Genomic DNA, 21801 nt, shown 5'->3' on the forward strand with positions numbered 1-21801 from the left:
CTAGCTACCACTCATCTGACAGGCTGGGAGGGGGGGGGGGAGCGAGGGGAGGACAGGGAGGAGGAGAAAAGGTGGCAGAAGAGGTAGAGAGGGAGAGAGAGAACAGAGCACATCAGCACATACTGTACAGGCTGCACACACAGTACATTTAGACCGAGTGAAAGCACAGTCACACAGGGTCATTATCAGACAAGGTTTGTCAAACTGCCCGGGAATCCAACCCCCCACCTCTCTTCTTCCCAGTCCACTTCCTTCTTTTTCCTTCCTCATTTCTCCACTTTAATGATAAGTCTCTGTGGGTCGGCCCCACGCGGGACGGTCAAAGGGACGATATTTTGTTGGCCGTTAATTTGGTGCTTTGAAGGAGACAGTGACGCCGCGGATGGTGAGGGCCTGTGAAATGGAGGCCGACAGGGGAGGGAGAGATTTGTAAGTCTGTGTGTGTGTGTGTGTATATGTGTGTATTTGGGGAGGGTGGGGTGCTAACTCCCCTGTATCTTGAAAATGACGAATACGGCCCTGAAACAGAATAGCAAATGTCCTCACAGGGAACCGGGGAGCCAACCACAGGAGACAGTATTCACAGTGAATGCGTGTGTGTGTGATGCAAAAAAGTATTCATACCCCCTGCACTTTTTGCCATTTTATCGCCACAAACCTCAGTGTGTTTTATCAGGTGTTATGTCAGATCAACACAAAGTGATGCGTGATTGTGAAGCGGAAGTGAAACGATGCACGGTTTTCTGAATATTATACAAATAATAAGAAAACCTGTTTTAATATTTAGTGTAACACCCCTAAATAAAATCCAGTGCAAGCAACTGTCTTCAGAGAGATTAGGGTTCATCTGTCTGTCATTTACGGTGCATTCACCCCAGCTTTGTTTAGTTCACGTTAATCAAACTATTTTGTTTGGGGAGCTGTGAATGTGCAACTGAACTCTGATGCAGACAATAAAAGAAACTGATTCACCTGAAAACTCTGTCTCAGTTTGGTTGAAGTGAACTCTGATGCAGTTCTGGATCAGAGACCGCTCCAAAAGCAGGAAGCAAACTATAGCGCACAGCATCCTGGTAAAATACAAACAAAGCAAACGTGAGCGTCCAGTGCTACCAGGAGAAAAGGCTCGTGGTCTTTTACAAAAGACATTAGAGAAATCGTAGAACCACTGAAATCTGACGCTACTCCATTTTTATTTACATTTTGTGAAGAAGGAAGTTTTGCTTCAGAGATTTTCATGTCGTTTTCTTCAGTGGCTTTTGGTGCAACGCCCCCACAGGCATGGAGGGGAACAGATTTTTCAATTAGTTTGAATCATTTGACACAGTCCAGTGTGAAAGTGAACCCAGCATCTGAAAATATAACAAATACTGCAATTTTGGTGCCCAATCAAACCAAGTCTCATTGACTATCATGTGAAAACAACCTAAATCTCCAAAAAAAAAATCCAGTTGCTCTGTGAAGACCGGAGAATGCTTTTCTTCAACAGGGACAAGCACCATTCATTGCAGATTTTTATTTGTAAAATTTTCTGAAAACAATGAGTTATTTTCCATCCATTTTAACGTTATGAATTACTTTATGTTGTTCCATCTCATACAATCCCCCGAAACACAATAAAGTGTGTGGCTGAAATGTGACAAAAAGTGATAATTCAGGGGGTATGAACACTTTAGTGAAACAACCCCAGATTTTCCAAAGAGCCAATAAGAACCACACGGGAGGACAAACCTGTAACCATATTATTTCATCGGTTTGGATACTGATAAACAGAAACATGTATTGTGACAATCCTGAAATACAGACAACAAACATTACAGGTTGTAAAACAGGTAAGATCTGTTTACAGAGAAAAAATAAGAACCTCGAAAGCAACTAAAAACCAACACAGTTTCTTTTGGTCCTGCAATACAATTCATGTTAATTCAGACAAAAAAGAATCTTTAAACAAAATAAATCATACAGCTATATCACAGATATTTAAATTGAAACCTCTGCATTCTTAAATAAATAGTAACAGAATCACTTGCAACGAAAGCAAAAACACTATACATGACATACATTTAAATGTTAGTACATACATATATAAGCTATATGTTCTCACAAAGAAAGTTGAAAAGAGTTTTGATTTATGATGTGTGTATTGGGAGAAAAATGTACCAAATATGGAAACTTTTAAGGATTTTTTAAGAGTGGGCTCACTTTCAGGTTAAAAATCTTAGTCTCTCTTAAAACAGTCACACATTTGTTCTTGAACTGAAGCAGCATTCTTTCAATAAGCCAAACTATATGTTTTTTTTAGTAGTATGAACAAAATTCTGCCCTGAAAATAATATTTTTGGCTGCGCGGAGCGATTTAATGCAGGAGTTATCTGTAAGCGCTTCTCTGCATCATAAAAATGGCTGACTCATTAAGTTACCAAAGCTCTGACATACTGCAGTTACACATGTCCACATAGAATAGCTTGAGGTGAACAATAGTCAGAGGGGCTGTAGTTTATGACTGTGACTGTTGCAAGCATGCATGCATGCATGTGCAGAACTGTGTCCAAACACTTATGCAAAATGCACACAGTTGTATTTTCTTCCAAGTTCCAAGACAAGATGAGCTGTAAATCTACATCGAGGATGACATGAAAAGTTTTACCCATCAGAAAAAAACACATTTCACACCACTGTTGTCTCAAGAGATGGTAAAACAAGCAAAGAAAAAAAGGCCCGAGTACAAAAGAAAAGAGAAAGGAAAAAGCAAGGGACGTGAAAAGTGGAGAACAGGAACAAAACCAGAAGGAAAAAAGGAAAGTCAAATGGAAAAAAGCTCCCTGTCAGGCTTAGGAAAGTATGATTCATGGGTACCATTTGTCCTAATTACAGCAGAACAACGCTGTTGTCGCTATTAATCACGCGTACGTGTGTGTGTTTATATTTGCGTTGAGAGGCGTTGGGGGGGTGGAGTGTTTTTGTATGGGTACACAGTAGAGATCAGTGACTTCGCAGATTTAAATAGATGGCCAAGATGATGGTGAGAAGGATGATGCCTCCGAGGACGAAGACCAGGATGCGATTCTGGATGATCCTGCAGAGAGAGAAGGGAAGGGAAGTTAATGCAGTGTCAACACAGAGCAGTAAACATGTAAAACAGTCACATGTTTATGTGCAAATTAAATGACCAGTAATCAACTGGAGGCTTATTGTGTTTAATAGTTACCATGAGGTTTGGATACAAGGTATTTATCACTCTGTGGTCACTGCTATGAGAACATTAAAACTTGCATAAAGTTGAATGAAAAATGGGAAAAGAAAATCTGCTGTGTTTACTCCTGTGTAGTGTCTGTAAAAAGAAGGCTGCCCTAATGTGTGTACACTTCTGAAACAGAGCAAAACACTTATAAACAAATGTGACAGATCAGTATATACACACTGCAAACTGGCTCTAAAACTTTATTTGCACAGTAAAGTGGAAAAAGTGGCTCAGGAGTTCCTGGAGGTAATAAAAGTCGCAGAATTACTGAAGGAATTCACCATAAAACAACCCAGTCTTTTGGACAATAAAATGGTGCCATTTTAACTAAAGCGAGGCAGTTCTGAACCAACAAAACACAACCAGAGAGCAGAAGCGCAAACATGCTGAACTTGAGACGTTGAGGTTTATTATAGAGAAATTATGAAACAACATATGCTGATCAGACCGGACGGTAGCAATTGTTTTGATTGTCTTTTGGCATTTTAACCATCTTAGATAAGCACTTTATCAAATAATAAAAAATATGATAGCTTTAAAAAACACTACACTCAGTGCACTACTGTGAAATGAAAGGAAAGTTATGAGTGGCTTGAAAAAAAAAGACTGATTAGAATAGAAATAGAAAAGATTTGGCTGTAGACCCAGCTCTGGTCAAATATTAGTCAATAATTCCATAAAAACATTTTTGTAGAGGTATAAAAAAACACCAAACTTCATGTTGAACACACCCTCCCGATGGTGGAACACGACAGTGGCAGTGTCATGATGGGGGAGTGCTTTCTCATGTGAAAAATGTTATAATTGTGTTTTGTTCACGTCACAGTTATGTCCTGCTTTGTGTTGATTTAATGCAACTTGAGCAAACATGACAAAGTTCAGGTGGTGTGAATACTTCTTCACGGCACTGTATGTGTTTTCTCAGGTTGCAGTAAAACAAACAAACAAAACAAAACCTACAGTGAACAGCATCTATTTACGGCTAAATATTTGATATTGTCTGTGGAACGCAACTCAAAGTTATTTGTAGAAAATTGGCTCATTTGAGGAGCTTTTTGTAATGCGTACTTAAAACATTTAAAAGAACAAAAAACTCAGGTTGGGAAGCTGAAATATTAAAGTGCAATGATCCTTTACATGTTACTGGCTGGCCTTTACAAAGCAGCCAATCCAGGAGCTGCATTTATTTTCCTTGGTTGTGATTGGCTGTACTCCTAACAGCAGAGATAGGAAAGACAGTAGATATTAGCTACTGCCAAGATGGTTTGTACTGTGTGTGTTACTGCATATTAAGGCATATTTAAAGTTTGAAATAGACTCTCTAATGTCCACTGTCTTATTTTTATAAGCAGTTATATTTGAGGTCTCATGAATTTACAGATTTTTTACTGTGGTCCATAATTCCTACGAATACCAGCGTCCTACAGTTAAAACCTGAAGTTGAGATGTCCTAAAGCAGAGATAAATGATGCCACTTAAAACAATATAGATAAACTGCATAGTCTTTTAGAAACTGATTTGTTTTTCTTGGATAAAAAAAGGAAAAGCTCAACCATTGTTAATTTATTGGAGAATAATACAGGCAAATTCAGCGCTTTTCCAGACATTTTAGGACACTGCGGGAAACCGTGGCAGAAGCACACGCTCATGCTCACACAAACACAAACACATTCCCAACCCTCCGCTGCATCTGACAAATGAGAGAATTATCACATTTGCTGACTTGTGGAGGGATAGGGGAGAGGCCATGCAGGGGGGGTACTGTCCACTTCTCTAAGCATGAGATGAATAGCCCATGTCACGGCCATTTATCACTGGGGAGGGTTGAGAAGGGGCTGGCTGGCTGGTTGCTCAGTCACCCTGCTACCCTCTAAAGTCCAAGTCTGAGCTTGCGGCCTTCTACACTCCACCAGCTCAGACTTACAAAAGATTCAGCAAACCAATTAGTTTAAAGCCATGACTGCGGAGGAATGTTTTAAGCAAGAAAGCTGCAAAGATGCAGCTCCTCTCGTCCTAATCGATGAGTATATAAACTAAACTCAATCGCCTTGAACTTCATTTTTTAAAACAAATAAGACACTGGACATTAGAGAGATCACCACAAATAATGTTTGAGATTTAGTAGGGATTTATAGGGAGATTATTATTAATTAAACAGACAAATCAAACAAATAATTTGAAATTCTCTTCATATGAACTAGTGCAATGCATTTTCACACTCACCAAAACAAAACGGTGAATAATTCTGATGCTACAGTGAAATATGAACCGGTAATCGAGAAGTTGTAATGAGTAAACCCCACTCTGGTGTTTAGATGAGGCTGCTGTGATTGGCTGAAAGCAGCTGGGGAGGAGATCCCACTGAAACCCTCATCAGAGCACGCTTAGCAAGGCCACGTCTCTCCCCATTAATTGACATTCATTATTTAGAATGATTATTTATCCAAGCCAAATACCCGGAGGAGCATGTGTCTTGTAGGGGTGTGGGGGGTGGGGGTGGGGGGTGTGTGGGGGGTGTGTGTGTGTGTGTGTGTGTGAATGCTTTGGAAGAAGCCAGCTTGCTTTGTGGTGTTTGTTAAAAAACAACAACAACTTAAAGCTTACTTTGGAAAAAGAATTGTACAGGACGTTAGCTTTATCCATTCTGATGAGGAGGCAGAGCGCTAATAAACCAGCGTTTATTAGAGGAGTCTTATTTGGCAGCAAAAAACACAGAGAACAACTTCAAAAACCCAAGTGTTCAAAGCTGCACTGAATATGATAAGGCTGGAATTTGTTTAATTATTTATTTCTGTCCCAGGGGTATATTAAAAAAATACCCATAAACACATATTTTGACTTAAGGAGCCTCTGTGCAGAGGAGGAACATCTGTTTACAGATACAAAGCTGAAAAAAAATCATGTAAACATCGGCAATTAAAGCTTTCCCCGCTGAGGGAAGGTAAAAGTGCAAATTCAATCCCCATTTTTAAACATCTTAAATGGACAGTGAAAGCTGAGTTAAAAATCTAAATGTCTAATTAGAGAACAGATGATTCCAGTTTGATTGGTTTTAAGGATATAACTGCAGAGGTTCATGTTTGAGCTCATCGTTTGCTACAAATATGTGGAACAACAAAACTCGAAATTATTAGAAGATTGAGAATGGATGCTTCTTAATGTCATGTCTTTCAAATAGACTTTTGAATTATTATTGTTTTTATGAATTCCTCTTTTTATCTCGTCTGCGCTGCGCTGCACATCACGCAAGACACGAGAAACTTTCAGCTTGTTTACTTTGTAGATCTAACTGTACATCCAGGCAGCAGAGACCATATTCCACAGCAACAAGTCCTGGATCAAACCATCAGTTGTTGGTAAGCACTGCTAATCCACCTCATTTGCTTTTGTTACTCCTCTTTCAATCTCTGGAAAACAGGACAGAGAGACGTTGGAGTTGGGGATATGATCCCTGGTCCTACTCTGCAACCACCTTTTCGAGTTCTCTAGAATTATTTGAGTTTTGGGGAAGCTAATCAGTTCCCAGTTGCAAAAACCTTCCACCTTGTTGCCACTGTTACGCATCGTCATAACCATCCTAAAGTAAAATGAAGTAAAGGTAAAAATCCTGTCAAGCTCAACACATCCAGAACAGGAGGGAATAATCGTCCAAACAAACAAATGATGAACAAAGGAAACATTGTTCTTACACAGTCACATGAGCAGCGGCAGCAAAGCCTGTCGTAATTAGCAATAAATCAATTAATCGCATGATAAATTAAAATGAGCTCAATAATTTCCATTTGCATGATTGTCTTTCTCGGGTCTGTCTCTCTTTATACAAAAGACTAGATGACAAAAGGCTTCAGTCTGGTGCTTGGTCTGAACTAGACCCTTTTTTGATGCTCTGCTTTGTTTACAAAGACGTCAGTTTCCATTTTATTATTTAATTAGCTTGTTTTGTTTATTTATTTAGAATATTTAAAATGTCTTCCAGTTCTGCTTTAAGATGTTCATTGGAAATGAGAGTTTATTGATCCTTGAGAGGACCAACTTACATTATTATGCCATTACCATTATATTTTTTGAAAATGGTGCCAAAACGATATCATCGTTTATCACAATAACTTCTGGGACAATTTAACGTCCAACAAAATTTGTTATTGTGACAGGTTTAGTGACAGCATCTCATAAGCAATAAGGAGGAGGAAATATGACTCATTTCCCTTTGTGTCTGTGAGAGACAATGAGTCTGTAGATATAGATAAAAGTTATTTAGAATGTTCTTAAATTTTCTCAGACAACAGAAACAACTAAAATGCAACCTGATTGATAAATAGATAAATGTTTCCTTTAAGCCCTCCCTGTAAAAGGAATTAAAAGAAAAGAAAAAGTGGGAGGTAGGAAAGTGAACACAGCTTTCCTCCACCGTGTGGTTGATCCTGTCCTGACACGTGGCCAGACAGAACAGAACTTATCAAACCGGATCCATCCTCCAGTTTTGACACTTGACATAAAGGCAGAGGGTGAGAAATGTGTGTGTGTGTGGGGGTGGGGGAGACGAAGGATTGAGGATGTGTGACTGATGCAAAGGGTGCACATACAAAAGGGTGCAGATGTGCACACTGACCCACATCCACTCAGATCCCTACAATGACGCTAAGCTACTGAAAACCCAAATCATAACGTGTTGGTTTATGCATTATTGAGCTTCTGAACCATGTTTTCCAGATCAGAGTGATGATAACACTAAAGAGCACATGTAGTGATTTATCATACTGCAGATTCATTCAATTAAAATGGTTTGTTGTAGGATAAAAACTACATCAGAAGCCTTTGTTTCTTATTTTATAAACTTTAATGTTCAACATTTTACATGTATTGCATCTTAATAGGGCAATTTGGATCAGACTAAACCAAATGTTTCCTTCAATAAGATTTTGACAAAAGTTTGTTGCAAAATAAGTGAACAAAAGAAAAGCACTGATATGTTTTTCTGTGACAGGATAGATAAAAAGTTCATTAAATAAATTAATACAATTCTGCTAAAGTGGTTTCAGCTATTTATTTCACAAAATTCATGTCACCTCTAGAACCTGCCATTTCTTTCTTTTTTGGCAAAAATAAAGAAACAAATAACGGAATAAAATAATTTTTATTTCCCTACTTGGAAATAATTTAACTTGTTTAATGTGACAAGTTAAAAACGGTATTAATGAACTCCACTTTCAACCTTTTGATGATGACAAAAGCATAAAAACCCCAATCATGATGATGTCATCTCAGGGATACCCTCTTATGGCCCACCGGTTCTTTTTCAACCCAGCTTGAAGTCATAATTTCTTCATGTTTACATCATGTTTTCTTGTTAACACTGTTAAAGTATGTTATGTAAAATGTTAATAAATTCATCATTTAATTCTGATGTTTTATTCATTTAAGTGATATAACGTGGGCAATTTGTTCAGTGCCTGATGTTTTTGTAAATACCATTTAAGACCTTTAGCCAGCAGAAAATATTTAAAACTAATAAACATCCAATTCTTTATAAGGGTTTTCTGCAGCACTACTTTTGTAATCTTATAATGAAATACCTGCTCATCAGCTTTCCTCTAAAGAAGGTGTTTCATTTAGTGAATGGAGTTAGTAAACTTTTCAACAATATTCCAATTTATTAAATATGATTGTATATAATGTTTATGACCTAACAACAAATTTACAGCATCTCTGACTGAAAGAGCAGAGCAGTAACTGTAAAGTGACAGCCAATAAGAGTACAGGGTCCTGGCTATCCTATTGGCTCTCGTCATTGTTCCTCTGCAGGTAACCGGAGAGGTAACACCTAACCGGATGGAAATGCGATGGAGGAGAGACGGACACAGAGAGTGGAAATGATCAGCGACAGAGCAGAGAAAGGAAAAGAAATGGACAATAAAGGAGCTGGAAATGGAAAAACACGAAAGAGCGGAGGGGTGAAACAGAGAGGTGGAGAGTGAGGGGAGAAACACAGATCCGAAGATCGGGAAAAAAAGAGAGGTAAAGAGAGAAAGGTCCGTTTACCCGAGGAGGCAAAGCTGGAGGAGAGGCTCCTCAGAGACAGATGAAAATAATGAGGACTTTTCTGTCAGGAAAGATTTACAAAATCGTACCAGTGTTATTAAAATTTAAAATCTCCCTTTTTTTCCTCCCCTTTTTCCTCCATTCCCATCCTCTTCCTCCCTCCCTTCCTTCCTTCCTTTGCCTGTTTTTTCCCTCCTCTTTCAGCAGCACAGCCTTATTACCAGCTTTAATGAGCACCGGGATACACCTCAGCTGTGCGCGCGCAGGTGTGTGTGTGCGTGTGTGTGGGTGTGTTTGGGTCCAAGTCCCTGGTGCCAGCTCCATCAGCACCCCAGATTCCCCAGCTCCTCAAATGACACACACGTGTGTGTACACATGGAAAGCACACAACGTTGGGCACACAGTACACTTGTACAGTCTGCTTTTGATGGCTCTCTAAGGCGGCTGGACATCCACACGCAAACAAACACACACACATAATTTTCAGACGGATAGATAACACCCCTGCCCCAAAACAAAAACAATGGCGGTGAGACAGACATAAGCAGACAGGCCCAACCCACCTTCAAACACACACACACACACACACGCCCCTACACACACTTCACTACGAGCAAACTTAGCAGCAGAGTTGCATCTCTCAGGCCCTCCCTTATCCGTCCTCTTTCCACAAGTAAACCAATAAAATAAAAATCAATGGCTGTCTGAGCCATTCTGGCTCTCCTCCTTGCAAACCCTGGGAATATACAGCAAGGAAGACAAGGAGGAGGAGGAAGAGGAGGAGGAGGAGAGAAATGGGAAAAGGAGGCAAGGATCAATGTGTTCACAAATGGTTTGAGTGATGGACACGGAGGTGGAGCACTGGTGGGGGTAAGTCTTAGTAACGCCCTGACTTGTTAAAACGAAACTAATTCAAATAAATGTTTCATTGTAGAAGCACATGTGCTCCCTAATATTCACACACCGACTCCCTTTGTCTGAGGCTTCCGCACACTCTCGAACACGCACAGAACCTAAAACCGCAGACTGAAATATGATGAAACAAAGGGCGGAGATGGGCCTGCGATCGCCCCGGTTAGGCAGAAAAATGTGCAACGTTTGAAACAAGTGAACGTAACGAGAAACAGGAAAGCCGAAGCATTCAGGAACGTTGGATCAAGTTCATTCTGCAGACCAGAGATAATGACTTGACTTGTTTGTAAGAGAGATCTGATCCCGCCATGTATGCTCAGCCTACTGCCCCCAAGGGGGTGTTAAAGATAAATGGTGATTTCCCCCCCCCTCCAAACATCTGCACACACACACTCACACAGAGTTAAAGTAGGTCTTTAATTGGATGCTGTTTACTGTAATTATTTAAAGAAGACCCCAACACTATGTAATTCCCCAAAGAAAAACAACATTTAAGAGCCTGCACACACCAACACTTATATACTGACTGTAGAGCGAAGAGCGAGAATATTAGCTCTTATTATAGGCAGTCATGCAGCAGTGGAGGGAATTTAAATAAATTCTTTTAGGAAAAGTACATGTAAACATTTAGAACAATAAGAACAATGATGAAATAGACAATATTTGATTTAAAAAAGTAAACTGTCGTGCTGAATCACTTTCCTAATTTGAGGTGCAGAAATCAAAATTTTGTTGCTGATTTCTGATATTTTATAAAGCCCAAACCTGATGGTAGTTGATTTCTCTTTAAGAACTATAATTTAAAAATAGTTTTTTCTACCCTTACTGCTGTCAGTGACCCTGACAGCAGTAAGCAGCGGTAAACAGCAGTAACAGAACCCACATATGAAAAAAGTTAAAAACGATCACCCTGGTAACATTTCAAATGTTACCAGGGTGATTGTTGGCATACTTAGTGGGGGGTTAGTAAAGATCGGTCTCATGGTATTTGACAGAGGCTGAGACGACTTAAAGATAAAACAAATTCAAGTTGCTATACTTCCGTTAGCCTTACTGTTACCTGCTAAAAGTCTTGCTCTCTCTTGCAAAAATACAGTTTCCTTTTAAACAACCTCTTAAAACTTCGTTTTTACTTCCTCTGTCTAAATATTGAAATGAGTTATGGATACTGGAAAGAACAACAATCATCATCTTCCATCAGTTACTGAATCCAAACCAAAGAGCAATACTTTTGTTTCAGCGCTTAAGTGTGGTTCAGATTCTGATTTATTTGGGCATCTCTATTTTTACTGTTTATCTATTTTTTTATTTCTGAAAACTAGAGCTGTTAGGCAGCAAAAAAAAAAGTTTTTAGATTGAAATCCCATTCAATGTTTAAGCCAGTATCTAAAGTCCAGCAATGGCTGTAGATAGGCTTACTAAAAAGTACAGTGTAAGAAAATGCAAGTATATAGCATAAATAAATGTAAATATACAAAAACATACATTTACTTTTGTAGAGCTCAAACTTTACGCAAGCATCTATAAAATAGAGTTGCAAAAAATATGAGGGAAGCTCTGCACAGAAACCAACTCCTCTTATGAAAGCAAACAATAAATAAAGATGTAACAAATAAAATATTTCTAAATTAATGAGTTATAATAATTTATGGCTAAATTTTAGTAAAATAAAAATAATACCAGAGGTTCCTTTAAAGTTACTGATAAAATATATAAAACCTAATTGGTCAGGTTTCAATAAGGAAGACATGGCCTCATTCAATACAGTTTCTTTCTTCCTTTTCCTTCCAACTAAAGGCAGGAAAATAGCACCAGAGCTTTAGCAGTTCATCCATTTTTTATTTGGCTGCTAACAACCACGGCCAGCAGCGGCAGCAGTTCAAGGCTAGACTGGGATTCAGCAGTCTGCTGGAGAAGTAGTGCAAGGAGGAAGGGAATGGGGGCAGAAGGAGAAAGTTAGCAGAAAGAAGGTGTAAATTCAGTGTGGGAGGCAGTAACGTGTATGCAAAAAATGAGATAAAGGATTAAAAGAGGGGGAAAAAAGAGATGGAAAGAGGAAACTGAAATGGGTGAAAGAGGAAGAAGGAATATGTTGCAACTGTTTCTGGAATTTTTAAGAACTTTTCTTGCCGGCAGCAATTTTGTGTTTCTGCTGCAACTTTTCCCTCATTCTGGTCTCGGTGCAGGTGGCTTTCAAAGCTCCAAACACACACAGATCAGTCCCATGACAGCTAACCTTCCTGAACCCTCACCTTCTTCTGTCTTTTCTCTTCTGGTGCACAGTTGTCTCATCTTTATGTCCCCTCCCTCACACCTTCTGCTTACTTTCTGTTCTTTCAACAGAAAGCCCTTCTTGGTTGACCTTCTCTAATTTTTCCCCTTCCCTATTGTTCTCTGTTCAGGCTGTAAGATGATAGCAGCATGTATTTTTAAGTAGATTTGCACTTTATGAAGGCATACCATATTGACTAACTGTAATTTTCTGAACAGAGCATCCTGAAATAAGACTGTGCAGCATCTTGGTTAGCATTTAAGAGAGATAGTGGTCTATTTTGAACAAGTTCCATTATCCTTAATTGGTGAGATACTCAAAGAAAATGTCAACACTAAGGGTATTTTATATAGTCACTGATCAGGTTTCTCCTGGCTGATGCTGATTGGTGGTCCACGTTTGTTCAACTGATTCCAATTTTATTTCTCGGGTCTATAAAACAAAGAACAGCCAGTTCTGATGAAGGTTTCTTGTCAGAGCTAGCAGGTTTGAATCAGACAGAAAATAAAGGAACTACAAGACTATTGCAAGTCATACATTACGTTACGAATTGCATTAAAGTGCATGCTGTTGGTTATAGAAATTGTGGATAAAAAAAAAATTAATTGGTAAGGGAGGAGTAAATTTCTACCAAAGAATTTAAGTTTTGAGAATAAATTAACGTATTTACAATAAAAATCTCAGTTGTTCTCTCAAAACTAAAGTTTTTATGATTAAAAGGCATAAAATTACAGTAATCTATTATATAATAAAATATTGTGAAGTCAAGAATTTGAAAGAAAAAAAACTTTAGAAGGTTTTTAAAAACTATACAGATTAAGATTTGTGACAAAAGCTCTAGAGGTCCTCTATAAGGTTGAAGTGGAAAGTTTATGAGATGAGAATTGAGATGAGTTTTTCAAAGTGTAAGTAGTAGAGTTGGGTTCTTTTCCTGTGTCAGAACAAAATCTCCAGAGTGTGGACTCACTATAAACCTGGAGTAAAATCCCAAATGCACATCTATTGAAATTTAAGCCTTTAATCAGAGGAAATTGTAATTTTCTTCTTGCAATTTATAACTTTAAGACACCAGAGAGTAGTGGAAATGTACTCAAATGTTGTCTTTGTCAATAATAATTTTTTCCTCTATCTACAATGGCCCTAATTGTCCGACACAGTTGTTTGATGCATTTACAGACTGAAAATATTGGGAATTCTTGGTTTTGATGCATTTAATGAATAATAATAATAAGAAGAAGAAAAGTTCAAAGAAGGAGAAAAATGGCCAGAATCTCTCTCTGTCCAATTAATTAGTGCTTCTCTGTTGTGTTGCAACTGCTTTCACCCAATGCAAACAAGAAAGTAGAGTTAATTCAGTAAAAAAACAAAACTACATGGGGTAAGAGTTCCTTCCTAAACATTGATAGTCATTATTAAATTTATATTGAATGAAAAGAACAGATACACTTATTACTTGTATGAAGAAGCTAACTTTGTTTTGTGTTTACTCCTCGTTTCATAAGATTTTCTAAAGACCAACCTGCCAAATGCAAATGCCATAAAAATGTGATAATGTGAGAATTCGAAACAGCTGAAAGTAATTTTTTTATTGCATTTTTTAAATAACTTAACATGACTTGATTTATAAGCGCACAGTCTTCTAAAATAAATCTGAACACATGTTTGAATGTTAAATTTAAAAATAATAAACAAAACTTTGTTAAACTGTTGAAAACTGACATTTTGCACCATGTGCTAAGGTTACCCCATAAAAAAAGACCCTAAATCCCACTTGTATACATTCCACGAGGGCCGGGGGCCAGCTGCAGATCCGATTTCTGGCCACAGTGAAAAAAGGTGAAAGAAAATAAAACATTACCCATTACAGCTGCAGGCCTTCAAAAACCTATGACTTCAATAAATTTTTGCTGTTTGTTCAGTGTCGAAATGTCATTAACGTACATAAATCGAGTTAACGCCATGCTAAACTTTTAACTTTTTTCAAGATAACCTGTCGGAGCTGCTTTTCTTTTGCTGGCTTACTTTTTACAGACAGATAATGTGAATCCATGCTTGGACACCTAAAACCAGCACTATTGTACGAAATGTCTTAAAGACAGTAAATAAAACGCTGAACCAATGTGTGAAATTAAAACTTTCAGCTCATTTTTCCTTTCAGGGTTAAATTGCTGGTTTAATTGCTGGAGTAATCTGTTTTCTTAAATGAAAGTTCACATACATAATCTCCAAAGCTTTAACTCACGAGGTGCCTAAAACTGTTTTCCCAGAAAAAAAAAAAAAGATCCCAGCTTGTGATAAATGGTTTAAACTCTTTGGTCACAACAAATCCAGTCTATTTAAGCTTCCATGAGAAAGATGAGGACATTAGTATTTATGTTTGTTTCTGTACTTTTTTTCTTTTTATAAACGGGTAACAAAGATCCTCTAAATGCTGCTTGTTTGCTTTCATAAAATCTAAATATTTGCTTCAAGTCCCGTGTGGTTTTTGCTTCATGTGTCTCTGCACATACCATGACGTTTTATTGCCCACCGGCACACACTAAGTTAAGCCACTCAAATACACACACCCACACAAATTGGTTGTTTTAAACAAATGCAAAAAATCTGATGTTGGCCAATTCTCAACTATGCAAACTTTATTATATAGTTCAACTGGATTCTTCAATATTACCTTGTTATCAGTTACTTCTATGCGAAAGCAGTCCCAATAGAAGGAAAAATGGCTTTGTAATGGTGGTACTATTTGAGAATGCTAGTGAATAAATTAAGATTCAGACAGAGAGTCGTTCACAAAACAAAAACTAACAACAAAAAGTAGACATTTCTTCTACTTGAGCTTGTAACTTTCATCAATAAAGTCTCATTTCAATGGTCTTTTTAAATAAAGTGTGAACATTATTAAAAACCTTCCACTGCTAATGCTTTTTCCAAACATTTTGTTTTAATATTTAACTACTTATTTTGTGCTTTTTCATCAATTCACATATCAAAACAGATAAGGAGGTGTTAACAAAAAAGCTACTATGGTTTTACTAGATTCCTTTGTTTTCTTTGGTATAGTTGAACTAGTTGTTGGGAGCTTAAATTGTATTAGCTTTAAGTTAAAGCCAGCAAGTTTTAACTGATTCCTGTGAATTTGAATAAGTTTATGCCAATTCAGAAGAACAGCAGTGAATTGGTTCATTTCAACTCGGCTTGATTCCTGTACATCTAAATTGTGAACTTAAACTGGCACGTTAGTTAGATCAAATTCATACAAGTTTGGAATGATACCTTTGAGTTTGAACAGATTCGAACAAGTCTGACCAATGTTTTTGCTAATTTTTATAAACGCAAATGCAACTTTGCATGTTCGTGGAGGCAATTTGGTGGAGAAATTCTCACAACCTAGTCAAAAATGACACAGAACAAATGTACATACGTAATGTACATTTAGCAGCCACAAATCACTTTATCCAGCCAGTGAGAGAAGAGAGTAGGAGTGCAGCAGAGGAAGAAGATGTATGGGTATAATGTCATTCTACAATCCCCCATTTGACACTACAAGGTAGACTTTAGTCAGTCTAAATAATCCATGCTGTTCCATTAAATTTGCAGACAAGCTTCCATAGTCTCAGAGATGAGAAAGACCCAAGAGTTACAAGGCAACAGATATGGAGCTTAGGTGGTGGATTAGATTAAACTTGAGGAGGTAGGAAACATTTATTATATTCACCTAATTCAGTGGTTCCCAAAGTGTGGGGGCGCACCCCCTACGGGGGGTGCAGTGCCATTACAGGGAGGAGGGGGCGCAGGAAGTGGCATGGATGAATGAAAAAAAACAAAAAAACAGTTACACAAGTGTTTCACTGTAAAGACGGTTTGTAGTGTGTTTTGTTGCAACCTGAAGTGTGAAATAAACTTAAGTGGAGTTTGAAAACAAAATATCTTTATAGGTTTATGTCTAGTTGAACAATGTGTGTGCCCAGATGATTTTTTTTCTTTTAACTGTAAAATCCAGAAACCCAGAAAATCTTTGGGAACCACTGACCTAATTTAAGAATATTTCCAATTTCCAGAACATAAAATAGTTATAGTTTAGAAAAAATAGAGTCACCTGAAGGACAGAAATCACAAAGTAAGTGTACACAAATAAGTTTAAATAAGACAACGATCTGCAATAAACACAAATCTCTCCTTTTTTCTCAATCCCTGAAAAATACCAATCGTGAGTGTGCGGGGGAAGCCACCACTGTGACTGGGATTGTTGGAGAAACAGCAATATCGACTGGTTTCTCCAGCTACATTTGCTTAGTGCTCTGGAGGCCTGATCAATAGACTCTGAGCTCTGAAGCCCTGCTAATCAGGGCTTGCATCCTTGCAGAGTCAATCATCTGCTGAAACAAACAAAAAAAAAGAAAATAATAATAAAGCAACCATTAAAAAAAGAGAAATAAGGTTGGGGGAATAAAACGAAAAGAACTTGAAGGGGCCAATGATGACAGCTGGAGTTTATCGACAAAGATTTTCTTCCTCTTTGTTTTAGAAGTAAACTCATGTGGCATGCTATCTTTCCATCTCAGCTACAGCGTGGGCGTGAAGCGCCATGAGAGATGCAGATTGCTGCTTCACCTCTACTTTTCCTGTGAACCACAGTTCAAAAGTCAAGGGGCATCTGGGTTGCTCTGGGACATTTGGAAATAAAAGAGGCAAATCATATTTGCAAAATCCAGTTGTGATATCTCATGAGGACACAAAGAGCTCGACTCACATATATAAGAAGGAGGGAGTTCATTTGGAGCAAGTTAACATTATTATTCATGCAGGAATTTAAAGGTATGCCTTTTGAGACAACAGTCTCTAGAGTACTTAATGACCCAATTGCATGAAGTTTGCACAAAGGGGTTTGAATGATTTCAGTCATAAGGGTTATTAATATTATTGGGGAACTCTGAACCTGTTAACACTTTATAAACCTAACCTTGTGGTGTTTCTTTGTGGTGACAAAGGTTAGTTGCTTTAAGTTAAATAAAGAGGTAATTTCAGGATGTGGGCTGCTACACAAAGTCCTTTATTCAAGCTTCGACTTAAATCTTTATCTTCCTGACCAACCTATGTCTATGTATTAATAGATTTACAGCTTAGATATTATCTTTTGTTTACAACATTGTCCTAAATTGTTGACGCCAGGTCTTAAAATAAATGGTTTGGTAGATTCACTGACCACAAATTGTAATTTTTTTACTGCAGTTCTCTATTAATGAGCATGGACACCCTTACCATCCTCCTCAAAGTGAATGGTGGAAAAATAAAACTTGGATTCTTGTCCAGCCTTGTTTGTCAAAGTTACATTTTTAATTCTTTGACTGTAGATATGGGAAGGTTTAGGTGACCAGCTATATTCTTTCAATATTTCATTAAGTTCAACCCACATCTGCAGAAAAGTGCAGGTATGTTGCAATATATCAGTATCTTAAAGAACTACTTTGCAAGCCAGTTGTTTATCTATGTGGTTTTACGAGTTCGAAACTATGAATATATTTGGTCCTGCTAATTGCTGAGAGCTGCAAAAATGTTTGATAGTGTTGCTTAAGTAAAGCCAAGCATCTAATGAGTTTTATTGCCCATTACTGAAACTAGCTTAGTTTCTGTATTGGGCAATGTTGTTGGAAAGAAAAAAAATGTATTTCCTCTGGAGTATATACCTGCTATCAATGCAAATTTGAAAATTATAAACATGTACATTCAAGTATTTTATATATTTCACAAGTCAAAACAGAAATTTCAACAGTCATTTAAGTGGATTGCATATTCAGCCCTAATTAAACTACAATACAGTGAATATGTAGACAAAACATGAGAAGGTGTTCTTATACCTCGTCATTTTTTCCATTTGTAATATCCTTCCATTTTCATAAGCAAACCATTTTATAACCCCCACAAACCACTACAGATCTAATTTTCTTCACAGTTTATACTTCTGAGGAAATATGGAGGCAAATGGTTATAAAAATGGCAAAAGTTTTTATAAAATTGACTAAGGTTTTTTCCTGAAAATGTTGTACACCTGTAACTTGCTGATAGATTGAATTTCCCCTTTGATGGACAAATAAAAATCATTCTATTCTATCTAATTCCAATTTGGGACAGCCAGCTGTTCAGGAATATAACAGATTCTGGCGTGTTAATAACTCAAAAATAGCTTTGAAGGATATATATACAGAATATATAGCTACATTTACCAAAATGTAACTTTTTCCACAATACTTTTGTCATGTTAATGTGACAGCTGGACTTAGAACTAGTTCCTCAGGTGTGTAAATGTGCGCAACATTGACACCGATCAGACAAAATAACACAAACTGGACATAATTGTTAAAATAGCTTACTTGCTAGCCAATGATCCATGTGATTACCATGTTCCTGAACCTGACTGTGAGCTGGGCTTCAAGTCAAATAAACTCTCTGCAGTCTCATGCACATCATAAGCTCAGTATGGAATGCTATGGGAAATTCATGGGGGACCAATCCATCAAATATTAATGATCTAGCTGAGCGAAGCCAGTTTTCTTGCAGCCCCCCCACCCAACTGATATCTATGGTCACTGCCAGTCCAAAAGAGTTTCCATAAAAAAAGAACAACAAAACAAACCAAACTGTAAAGGAGAAAGAGGACAAAAGGGTAAGAAAAGGCAATAAAGATGTGTGTGGGGGTTCAATATTTTCTTTTAAGGGGCCAGAGCCTGGTTACCTTTAGTGCAAACAGGGGTTTGATACATAGGTCCCTCGGTGTAAGCACAAACTTGTACAGTGTGTCATTGCTTTTTTTCTTTCTCAACACTTTTGTTGGACTGTCAGTTGGCGAACTGGGATTATTCTATCCAGAGACAAAAAGGTAAAAAGAGAAATATTTTCACTGACACTGAGGTTTTCAGTTCTTTACTATCTTTATGATCTTAAAGCCAGAAAAAGTGTTTATCAGCTTATTTTAAAGGCAAAACATGTAACTCACTAAGAAAAAAGCAAGATTGTATGTTTTATTACTGTATTCATTGAAACTGGACATTACTGGTGCTAAACAGAACAAAAACCAAAACAAATAAACATGCAAATACTCAGAGATCTGTAGAACTAAAACCCTTGGACACAGACAATGATGGAAATATTTAATCTGCTCATCAATAGTCTTATTCTCCATCTCTTTCACAACCCTCGCAACAACCCCCTGAAATACCAACACCCTCCATAGCTGCATAAGTGGAAATGCAGGGTCAGCACCCTCCCCTTTGGCCTTGCTGACCAACAGATATTTTTATAATCACCTTCTTTCTACACTTGCAGGCCTACAACCAATGGATCCCTCGTCCATTTTGGCCCACAGCCTCTTCCCTATACTGGGGGCTTTACGGAGCGGAGCTGCTTCGATACATTAAAACTGCTGCCCCATGATCAAACGAGCAAATACCTCCCGGGTCAGCAAAGGGCTGCCCCACGTCAGTTAACAATGCAGCATTTAAACATCAGTCGTATGCAAAGCGGCCGATTCGCAGGGGAGGAGATGTGCGGCAGGAGAAAGCGGGGAAGCAAGGTCTGGACTGGAGAGATAATGAGCGCAGAAGCCGACAGGAAGACATCAACAGCTATTTAACGGTACCGTGTCAGCACCTACACAGCTTTATGATAAAAATACAATGCTGCGAGGCTGCATCAATATTATAACAGGGATGAACTAACCATTGTGCATTTTTATTTTATCATTGTTAAAAAGCAGACACAAAATTACATGTGCATGATTCTGGCTTTAGTTATGTCGTTTGTGTTATGTAAATTATACCTAAATCCACATTCTTAAATTTTGACAATAGGAAGTTACTCTAAATCTACAAAAAAACAAAACAAACAAACTATTGCAACAGAATACAAAAGTTTTACCTCTACCACAGATACTTGAACTGCATCAGTGAGGAGAAAAATATTAAAGATTTTTGACAGCTATAGGATATGTTTATTTTACATACTTATGGTATTCTTTTGGCAGCCTGGAGGTCTACACAGGCCAACACAGATGCAAGGCCAGACTGAAAATGTACAAGCACGGGTCATGTTTGCTCAACAGCACTCTCTCAGACCTGTGTCTCGGGATGTGAGGCCAGCACAATTTGCAGGAGCGCAAAAGTACGTTTGCTCTAACATTTTTGACAAGAATATGATGCACCTTTTAAAATGTGTAGGACTCTTTAATCATGCAGCAAAAGAGTACAGAAGTGTTTTTTTTCCCAGCTGTCTCCCTCTGCCTACTGCTTGGTTAACCGGCTGACCTGCTGTCAAAGGAGCCTTTGTGAGTGCATATTGGCGGAAGGCCAATCAGATCCTCTGGCTTGTCTGTCTCAAGGAGGAAAATGGCGCCCCTGGTATGCCATCAGCAGCAAAAATGTGCAGACTGTCTGACTTCTGAGGCAGCCTTTGCTTGCTGTGGCCCTTTCCAAAACTATGCCGGAGGTAGTACCTGTCTGGCCCGCAGCCAGAGGGAGTCGATCTGTAAAGGCTGTTGGTTGTTTATCTGTTTATTCACTTACACCTTCCTTACATGGGCACTTTAAAACATTTTTTACTACTTCATATCCATTTCCTCAGGTTCCCCTCTGAACTATAAAAGGTACAACATGGGAAACAATCCCTGTTACTGCAGTTTAAACTTACACTTACACAAAACATGTTAATTATAATTACATTTATGTATACACACACACACACACGCCTACATATATATATATATATATATATATATATATATATATATATATATATATATATATATATATATATATATATATATATATATACACTGTATATATATCAAAGAATGTTTTATTTATGCATATTAATGGAAAGTTGAGTGGAAGGAAAAAATGTTGCAGAGAAAGTTGCATGTAACCCTGCTGTAATCATTGTAGACATTTGTTATACTCCTGCGAGAGCCAAGGAGAATATATTTTTAATTTTTCCAAGACAAGTCAGCACATTATTCGAAACACCCTGGAATTTAAAGGCTGTACTATACTTTGCATGTGAACAAGGTTCCCATGGTTTTCCACCTCACTTCCCATTAGGCGAAAGTTGCTTTGCCACATATTTAGCCTTTATTTCATGCCAAACCCACCTGGAGTTTCGGCTTCAACCTTTTAGATTTACCATCTAATTGTTGTTATGGCAACATGGGAACCACAAGATCATCTTTGCTACAGTTCTTCAATTGTAAGCTTTGGGAAATGCTTTTGCTGCCTTACTGTCTTCCTAACTGTGCCTGGAGGTAAGATGGACTTACTTGGCACAGTTGGCTTTTTTAAATGTCTCTCTT

General features: G+C 37.9%; 1 protein-coding gene across 4 annotated transcripts in view; it reads right to left on the minus strand.

The window, feature by feature from the left end:
- Positions 1–1724: 1724 nt before the first annotated feature.
- The window catches only part of vti1a (vesicle transport through interaction with t-SNAREs 1A), a 133292-nt gene continuing 113215 nt past the window's right edge, over positions 1725–21801 (minus strand). For 2 of the 4 annotated variants that reach the window (XM_005794569.3, XM_005794568.3), the window contains one exon: positions 1725–3076. In XM_005794569.3, the coding sequence (XP_005794626.1) occupies positions 2983–3076 (94 nt within the window). In that variant the 3' untranslated portion in view covers positions 1725–2982. The remainder of the gene's footprint in view (positions 3077–21801) is intronic. The other 2 variants (XM_023341371.1, XM_023341370.1) reach the window with 1 other exon arrangement.

Source organism: Xiphophorus maculatus, chromosome 10 (genome assembly GCF_002775205.1).
Source record: "Xiphophorus maculatus strain JP 163 A chromosome 10, X_maculatus-5.0-male, whole genome shotgun sequence".
NCBI lineage: Eukaryota > Metazoa > Chordata > Actinopteri > Cyprinodontiformes > Poeciliidae > Xiphophorus > Xiphophorus maculatus.